The following is a 9,541-nucleotide window of genomic DNA, read 5'->3' as shown; positions in this document are numbered from 1 at the left end:
TTAACTGAGACAAAGAATAGCACATTTGAGAGGCTGGAACAAGAAAATGACGGATGTATCAAAACAGCTGTAGATTAATCTTCAGTCAGTCAATAAATCAATTCATTGTTTCAGCTCTACAAATATTACTCAAGTAAAAAAATCTCACTGCAGTGGTGGATAAAGACAAACAGTAAGGGTTAAAGAATAAATGTTGAATAGATGTCAAAAATGTCAGACGCAGTCATTCACTTTTCCATCCAGACTAAAGTAGACCAGGTCTACGTTTAGAAAATCCTTCATTTATATTTGTCAAAACTGGCCATAATGACCAAGTAGACTCCAGTAAGTCCAATATTTGTGAAACCTTTGGTTTGTGAAAACCTCAAGACCTCAACCACATTAACCCAGAGAAGCTAAAGAATGATAAAAAACACAGTTTCAGTTTTGTGAAAGTTTTATTCTATTTGTGAAAACACAAGAGAAGCAATTTAGCAACTAGATAAAAGCCACTATAGTTACTCTTGTCATATCTAGCCTACTTAATCTTGTTAAATCTGGACCAGATTAACAAAGAGTGTAAAGACTATTTAAAACACTGTTTTAGATTTGTGAAACATTTATCTTATTTGTGAGGACACAAAAAAGGGCAATTTCACTGTTTTTCCCCAACCAGACCACATTTTGTACCAGGTCTAGATCTAAAACCACTAATACACTAGTCAAATTCTGGACCACATTAACCAAGAGAATCCTGTTTAAAAGACAGTTTCAGATTTGAGAAACCGAAGCATCTATGGTCCATCTGTGCAGGTGTAGCAGCTGCCCACATGCCGCATTTCCAAGGGCAAAGACGTGGTGCGCTTGTTTTATGTTACCGCTCATCCGCATGCCAAACGTCTCACCAGGACGGCAGCAAGGCTGTACTGAAATTCCCTCCCAGTCCAGCTCGCCGCGTACAATATAACATGTACCCTCCCTACAGGTCACGTGACAGTGAAGAAAACGAAGGAAAAAAAAGAAAGCCAGAAGGAAGAGAGATAAAGGAAAAATAAATAAACAACCGGGGGAATATCAGCCTGACAGAGGGAGGCGTCTTCATCTGAAGGTATTAATTAGTGACGCTTAGCTTCTTAGCTTAATGTTATAATAATGTGTGGGTTTAACTCACTGCCTGAGTACAGCTCTGTTAGCTGCTGAACTCAAAATGCTGACGCTGGATGCACATTTGTATTCACCAAAAGTGGCTAAATGCGTTGGCACAGAGAGTCTAGCTTTCAGACGGTGTAGCGTACATCTGTAGCATCGTGTGTGTGTGTGTGTGTGTGTGTGTGTGTTAATTGAACGTGTTATTTCTGTAGCCCGACACAAATCCCCACATAGTGCTGATGTGTCAAAATCTTGTGACCAGCCAGCCCCGCTTGAGACTGAATCATTCGTCCAAAACACGTATTAGCTCGCAGAGAGGTGGAAAAAAACAGCTCATATCTGTAAAATGTCAGCCTCTCGTGTCTGAAACCAGCTAATCATCATTTCCACTTTGAGGGGGCTCGTGGGGAACCAGCGACGCTTCAGTCCTGTCGTGTCGCAGCTGGTGAACCCCATGGATGTCACTGGCAGTTTTGTTGTGAGCATAAGTGTGTAATACTACCTGAAACCGTTGTCTCCCCTAGCTTTCATGAGGACAGACGGAGGGAGAAAAAAGAAGATGGAGATATGATAAGTTGTGAGCTCCTGATGTGACGGGAGGACAGAGGTGGATGGCAGCTGGATATGAGAAAAAACACGTAAGTACAAAAAAGCGTAGTTTGATAGCGTTTCGTCCGGTCAGCAACACAGACAAAATTGATTAGGATAAATAAGGTGGTAGCCTTACTTTAACCTAACTGCTTCCTTCTTAACAGATTAAAATTGGATTAGTTGTTGTTTACACAGTTTGAGCCCTAGTTTACCATTGAACATGTGATTACAGAGCAAATAACCCAACAATTTCTCACAGTAGTACAAGTCAGCCTTTCAAGGTGGCCTACTTTTGCACCAGATCAAGTCTATCCAGTATCTCTTCTGTATATACTACATTTTGATTTTGGCAACAGTATGTATTAGATTATGTCTGCACACTTGTTCTGTGACATATCAAATGAAAATAAAAGATCAGTATTTACGCCGCCAGGATGGCTCAGCAAGGAGGAGACCAGAGGATGTAGGTTGAAGTCTGATTGGCATGCATCTGCTCCCTCTAACTCTTTTTTCTTTCTTTCTTTCTTTTTTTCTTGTTGCTGACCCCCCTGCCCTGACTTCCTCTTAACAGGAGCAGAGCAAAAACACATTCTTAGTATTGCTATATTACCATGTCAATAAACTAAAAGTGTACATCATCATCAAGTACTGAGAGCAGATTTCTTTTTCAGCAACCACTGATTAGTACAACTTAAAACAGAAAGCGCAACTAATAAGCAAAATGTGCTGGTGCAGTGACTCATTGTAAATAAAAGCTGCAGACTCTTGTTGCACCCTTGAATATGGCCTAATCCATTTAACCTTGGAGATGACCTCTGTCTTTATGTTGTTCTTTAGGTAAATAAAGAATCCTCTGAGGAAAAGGAGAAGGGGAGAACATGAAGCTGAATGAACGCAGCGTGGCGCACTACGCCACCTGTGACTCACCGCCAGACAAGACAGGCTTCCTGTTCAAAAAGGGTGAGCGCAACACAGCTTATCACCGGCGCTGGTTTGTCCTGAAGGGTAACATGCTCTTCTACTTTGAGGAGCGCGAAAGCCGAGAGCCCATCGGTGTCATTGTCCTTGAGGGATGCACTGTGGAGCTGTGCGAGTCAGCTGAGGAGTTCGCCTTCGCGATCAAATTTGATTGTGCCAAAGCACGGGTGTACAAGATGGCTGCTGAAAGCCAAGCAGCCATGGAGTCATGGGTGAAAGCGCTGTCCCGGGCCAGCTTCGACTACATGAGGCTGGTGGTGAAGGAGCTGGAGAGGCAGCTGGAGGAGATCCAGGAGGTTGCAGGAGGTGGCTCTGTCGGGGCTGGAGTTGTAGGCTTGCAGGGCAAGCCTAAATCCTCCAGGCGAAACCAGGTGGCACGGTCCAGGTCTGGAGCATGCTCTTCTTCATCATCGTTATCTTCCTTATCATCATCATCATCAAGTGCCCCTCCGATGTCAGGCCCCTTCTCTGCTCAAAAGGGCCTCCAGGATGAGGTGCAGCTCATCTCTGGGTGTTCCAAAGAGAATGGAGTTGCATGGAGTAAACCACAAGTTGCCTTGGCTAACGGTTTTGTTGAGGGAGGGTCTTCCTGTGTGGCCTGGGAAGGCTATGGAGACTCTGGGAATGGCAGTGTGATTGGTTATGGGGCTGATGGGGTGAGGGCTCCACCAGTGCCACCCAGAAGAAGGGGAGCATCTCTGGAAAGCCCCGTCTCCCCTGGCACTGGCTGCTTCTCCAAACTCCATGACTGGTACGGCAAAGAGGTGGAGGAACTGAGGGTGCAGTGGCTGCAGAGCCAGTAAACTGATGGAAATTGATCAGTTCTTTTTCCACAGTTCCATCATTCCTTCTTGAACATCCTGAAATGTTAACACCCTTCTGAACCCAACACTAAGGGGAGGGAACTGTGACGTAATTGCAAATTGCAGTTTTATCACCAATCAAAAAAGACAAATAAAAATTTCAGATTGATTCCAGATCTTGTCTGGCACAGGGGAATCAATCGCTCTTTAAGAATAACACTATCCATTGTGCAATCCCTTAAAGTTAAAAATACATGTAAAATACAAAAATGCTCTTTTCCACAGTTTTGTGTGTAAAAATGTTAAAAGTACAGTTTTTAAAATAATCTGTTTTTCTAACAAGATGCAAAGAGTTTGGCCTTCTAGTAGATAAAACTCACAAAAAAGTATTCTGTTCTATTATTATACTTTCAAGATTTCTTCTGCCCTTCTAGCTTCCGAACGTACTTCTGGGGATGCAATTTTGGGGTCAGTTTTCTTTAAAGCTATAGAGACCTTGATTTAAAGTCATGTTTTTCTATAGTTACACATAAATAAACAAGTCACCACAGTTAAGTATTTTTCTAATGGAAGTGAAAGGCCCTGGGTGGTTTCTGTTAAATTCAAATGAAATAACAAATTACAGGTTGCTATAGTGATACATTAACCATAGCGCATAGAAAATACTGCAGCTGTATGACTGAAGTCCCCATGTGGTGATGTCAAAGCTTTCCCCTGTCGGAGATGAAACAATACACAACTGTTTGAAACAAAGTGTTTGAATCTGGAAATTAAGAAGATAAGATTAAAGTAAAGAAACAGCAGAGCAGAGACCACTGAACGGTTGGTGATATTTTTACAATCTAATGGCATGGGCACCAGGACATCTCGCATTTAAATTCATGATTTCGAGTTTCCTGCAAATTTGAACCGCCTCAACACTGACATCATTTTAATAGACACACTTTTATAAAGAATCGTGGATAGTCTGGAAATAAGAAACGGTGTTGGAGAAAAACTAGTCCAGATTCTCCTCCATTCTCCCACCGGGGCATATCTCGCCCCAGAGGCCTTGTGGTTTGCTAATGTCAGAACATCCTCTCGACAGTCACTGGGGACTGTGGTGGGAGCTGGATGTCTAGCTCAGAGCAACACACCCCGGTATTTTTAGCCCTTGTTAGCCAGCGGCCAGATGATGCTGTTTCATAAGAGTGCTTGTCACTTAGTTCTCTTTTGATTCTCTTTATCCTTGAACTTACAGGACTTAACATTTGTCTTCATAATTCTCTGATAATTTCATGTTAAACAATCAAATCATCTTAATTTTATGCAACTGTTGGTTTTTTTTTGTTACAACATATTAACCCTTAATGTTACTGAATGAGTGTAACTGTTGGAGGCCTATACTGTACGTGAACATCTAACCTCTTGGTTTTTATACAAATATTTACTATTCCATGTTGGAAATTAACACCAGCAGTCTGCATCCAATCACATAGCTGTTTACATTTTTGTTTTATAGGTGCCTTATTTTATCTTTATAATGTTATTGCACTCGCAACCATTATCATAGGACCACAACGATGGGAGGGTTAACTTTTGACTCTTTTTCCACTGTACTGCTGTTATTTTTTTTCTATTTTCTTGCCAAAGGCTCATCTCTGCAATCACTTTTTGACAATGGCTCAGCTCCCTCAGTCTGCATCAATGCACAGCACTGTCATTACTGTTATACTCTTGGCTTGTGCAGAAATGACGATGTGGGAAGGAGTGGTACAGTGTGGATTTTGTTTCTTTAAAACAGCAATATCAAAGCAGCATCTAAATTTATGGTTGTATTATTGCCAATTGTATCATTCCAGAAGTCTATTACTGTAATCACAGAAGACAATAATCTTTTTTACAATAATATTCAAAGGAATATGTGAATGTGTCAAAAATAACCCTATAAATGATAGTAGTATCTATCTTTATTCAAGAGTGCCAAATGAAGAATGCAACCTAAATGCACAATAACCAATTTGTCAGTTTTTTTTTCATTAACTTTTATGATTCTAGTAACAATTTTCAATGTTATAATACACATTGAGTATTATATTGAATAATAAAAAATATTTAACACATTGTCTTGATATGGTACCCTGAAAAGATGTTTGTTAATGAAGAATGAAGCATTTGCTGTAAACAGCTCAATAAACTGTTAATGTTATGTTATGAGTAGTTCATTTTTCTTTGATCACAATATCTGCTGAAGTTTAGTTGTCTTTATTTATAATAATGTTACCTATGTGAAAGCCAAGTTTTTACTTACTAGTATGGCTGATGTTAGCATTAGATGTTCTTGTTATTCTTTTTAAAGAGTGTGGTGGGTCCTCTGCGCTCATGCATGGGTCTGGGCTGGCCTTATGAAACCATGTACATTCTTGGTGCTGTTCAGCCTGTCTCTCACAAGGTGTCGCTGTGCAACAATTTTAGGCAGTAGTCTTAACCCCCTGACATCAGGTAAATCGATTACTAGTTTACACCTTTTGGGACAGGGCTGGAGACAGAAACTAGCAAAGGTTTGGATCTCTAGAGAACAACAAATACAACATTTTCAAATGTGAACCTGCATAAAGTGTGTGTTTGAAATTTCCTTGTTCTTCTTAAATATACAATATTAGTATTAATACAGACAAAGTATCATTACTTCATATTATATACTATTCTGGTTGATGCTGTTATAGGACATGGTATCCTATTACTCGTAGATAATATACTTTGTAATATACTTTGCTGCTATAATTACACCACTATCACACTTCACTTGAGACAGTACTGCACTATTAATTTATTTAATTTTATATACTTATATTTTTTTGACCTCTTGACCCACAGGTTTCAATGCATTATTTCTGTATTTTATTTCTCTTTTTACTTCTCTCTCTTCATCTGTACTTTTTCTATTCTTGTTCTGAACCTGAACTTCTTCTCTGAAGATCAGTAAAAGCTTATCTTATCTTGTATGTGGTAAGCGCTTAGTAAAACATTTTTGTCATCAATGGGAAGATCAGAAACATGGAAGATAAACGTGATGTTTAACTTGTCTCCTTGCACGGTAGGTCAGTATGGTGTATTTAGTTGCACAGTGTTACACCACTTGACTTGAAGTTGATAGAAATGTTTTTCTTAATCCGCCTTTGTTCTGTAATGGTCAATCAGTTAAAGGAATTATTGTAACCAGATTTTAGACTATATGAAAGGAGCAATGTAGGATGTGAAACCATAGAAATAACTATTGAAGCACTGACAGACACCTATGGTTTACAGTAACAGAACTAAATGTACAGTATCTCAAAAGACCTGTTGATAGAGTCTGGACAGTTTCTGCATCTTGCACGTACTGTACTTGTCAATGGGGCAACCGGCTGCAGACAACACGAAGTTTCCTGTCTGATAATTTCAACATAAGAGTTCTGCAATAATACAGCTCTGCCATAATATCAATTTTTTTCTAACACACTGTGACCTCAGTGGTAAAACATATCATTTAATTGTTACCTCTATAATAGTCTCAACAAAAACTTTGCATTATGCACATCATAAAAGTTGAATTCATGGAGGAATGTTTGTATTGGACAGCATTAGACTGTACAGGTGTACCTAATCAAGTGGACACCAAGTGTATGTGAGGTAGAGGACGTGTTTTCCACAGACATATTCGTTAGTATATTAATAAAATTCAGCTGAATAAGCTTGTTGCAATTTATGTCTGACTTATCACAGTCCCCTGTATAGTTGGGTTTACATGACAGTGTATTTCGTAGTATAATTTATTGGATTAGACACACATTGTGTTACCAAAATTTATATGTGCCTGTCTATGAAATCAAATAAAAATCTGGGCAAAGGATTTGCAACTTCCAAGACAGCAATAGTCATCATTTAACTACTTAAGCCAACAGGCATTGACAGAAAGAGCAAGAGTTGTATAATATTTGCCTTTTCCTAGTAAAATTGTAAAAATGGTCTATTAAATCTATTAACCATTCTACGATCTTGCAGATATTAGACCCTTTAATGCTTGATAAAAGGCACATGTTGACATATAAATTAACTGCACCAGTTACACGGAGTCACAGTGGCATGTTTAAAAAAAGACTACTTCTTGAAGGTGGACAAAGTGTTTAGAATAAAGCAATACCACACTGTGAAATACCAAATTAAAAGTTCTTCGTTGCAAATTTTACTAAAGCAAAACTACTAGAGTGGGTGTCATCAGAAAAAAAATGTATTTCAGGAATAGGACTAAATCATCCACCTATGTCAACTATGTCTCAGAGGTCATTTGTGCCCAGGGGCCCCCTAGTGGGTTAATCCGGCCCTGGTTACTGGTGCCTCCTCTTGGTATACGTCTCTTATTTTGAAAAGACGGAGTGGGAAGTGATGTTTTGAATTTCCTCTAACTTGACGCAGCTGGACCGCGGCACATTTTTTTTGACAGCGGAAATGAGGAGTCGCCACTTTTTCCGCGTCAAGTTCGTGGCTGAAAGTTTTCTTTCCTCCTTTTTTTTCCCTCTCTGTGTGCGGAGGAACCGTCGCATGCACGCACAATGAGAACGAAAGCGACGGGTTTTTTTAGCATGCAGCTTTCTCCTCTGATGCCCAGTGTCTGTTGGTCCTCGCCGACGTCGTTTTGAGTTACTTTAGATGCTTCTCAACACATTTCCGTTATGCGAAGTCCAACTTGTTGGTTAGTTGTCGTGCTGCGGTGGGTGCCCATCCGAGATAACGGAGAACGTGAGTATGTTGTGAGGACTGAGCTCCTGTCAGCTTTTATCACTTTCCTGTCTCAAAGTGCTAATAACATCACTAAACTCTTAACCACATGTGGAATAATTGCAAAATGACGAACCGCAGCAGTAATGTGGACAAAGCTTCCGTCCAAAATTACATATTTTTTCTTCACTAATCGTCGAAAAAAAAAGTGCTCGTGTGAAATTTAAAGGGCTTTAGCCTCTCTCCGGCTCGGGGCCGGTGCTGCAGGCGCAGACTTTTTGTCTTACGCAGAAGTTTTCTTTAAAAAAAAAAAAAAAAATAGGGCCCTATCATACCACTAACAAGGCTGGATTACCGACTGGGCAAAGTGGATAATTGCCCAGGGGTCCCAGACCCATAGGGGCCCCAAAAGCCATAGGTTTACTCTACTTTATTTCTATGTATACAATTTGATCAATCGCAAATTTGTTAGAAATGTGCAGCACTGAAGCAGAATCTCAGAATCTGCTTTCAATACCTTATGATGTTGGAGTTATATTGAGCTCATTTGTTGTAAAGTTATGTTTTACCAAATCACTTTACTCTTTTTTTTTTTTTTATGCAGAGTAATTAACACACAGAAAACCTTGGACAAAGTATGTTTCATCATTTGAGAACTTTAAGGCTGCAACCAACTATTATATCCATTGTCAATACATCTGACGGCTATATACTAATCAATTGACCGTTCAGTGTATATAGTGCTGGAAAATAGTGAAATATGCCCATTTTTATTCCCTGAAGCCCAAGTTCACATGGGCAAATCTCCTTTTTTTGTCTGACCAACGGTCCAAAACCCAAAGATGTTGAGTTGAGTTGAATCTTGCAAATGTTCAGATTTTAGAAGCAGGTACCAGATCATTTTCAGAATTTCTGCTTAAAACATGACTTAATGACAGTTAATCGATTGTCCGAATTGTTGCCATTACATTTCTGTGAATCAACTAATCAGTTGAGCCCTAGACCCACTGTTTGGTTTTGTGGGTGCCAGAAGAAGTAATGAAACTTCCATGTGTAGTAGAGTCAAGAGGGGTCCGACAACACAATTTTCCCTCTGGGCCTCTCAGGAGATTAATCCAGCCGTGGCCACCAAGCAGGGTTTTTCTGTCTTTGAACTGCTTGGCATCACATCAGGGGGGGGGGGCGGTTGGCACAAAAGGTGTACACAACATGTGCTTGATGTGATACATGATACTTAGTAGTATCTTAAGTGTATGTGAACATCTGTGACATTTTCAACATTATTTGGCACCAAACTATTAGTG

At 39.8% G+C, this 9,541-nt stretch overlaps 2 protein-coding genes across 3 annotated transcripts in view; both read left to right on the top strand.

The window, feature by feature from the left end:
* Positions 1-673: 673 nt before the first annotated feature.
* On the top strand, positions 674-5,688 carry pheta1 (PH domain containing endocytic trafficking adaptor 1). Its single transcript, XM_056377312.1, has 3 exons — positions 674-1,087; positions 1,653-1,766; positions 2,557-5,688. The coding sequence occupies exon 3, from the start codon at positions 2,598-2,600 to the stop codon at positions 3,498-3,500; it is 903 nt and encodes a 300-aa protein (XP_056233287.1). The 5' UTR covers positions 674-1,087; positions 1,653-1,766; positions 2,557-2,597; the 3' UTR covers positions 3,501-5,688.
* A 2,261-nt stretch (positions 5,689-7,949) lies between these two features.
* The window catches only part of sh2b3 (SH2B adaptor protein 3), a 56,336-nt gene continuing 54,744 nt past the window's right edge, over positions 7,950-9,541 (top strand). For both annotated transcript variants that reach the window (XM_056377223.1, XM_056377224.1), the window contains exon 1: positions 7,950-8,258. The gene's annotated coding sequence lies outside the window, so the exon portion shown is untranslated. The remainder of the gene's footprint in view (positions 8,259-9,541) is intronic.

This window comes from Seriola aureovittata, chromosome 5, assembly GCF_021018895.1.
Source record: "Seriola aureovittata isolate HTS-2021-v1 ecotype China chromosome 5, ASM2101889v1, whole genome shotgun sequence".
Lineage (NCBI taxonomy): Eukaryota > Metazoa > Chordata > Actinopteri > Carangiformes > Carangidae > Seriola > Seriola aureovittata.
Note: the sequence above shows the minus strand (reverse complement) of the source record. Positions and strands in the feature narration are given on the sequence as shown.

Coding starts and splice junctions, on each gene's coding strand:
- pheta1 (XM_056377312.1), top strand. CDS start 2,598: ATGAAGCTGAATGAACGCAGCGTGGCGCACTACGCCACCTGTGACTCA.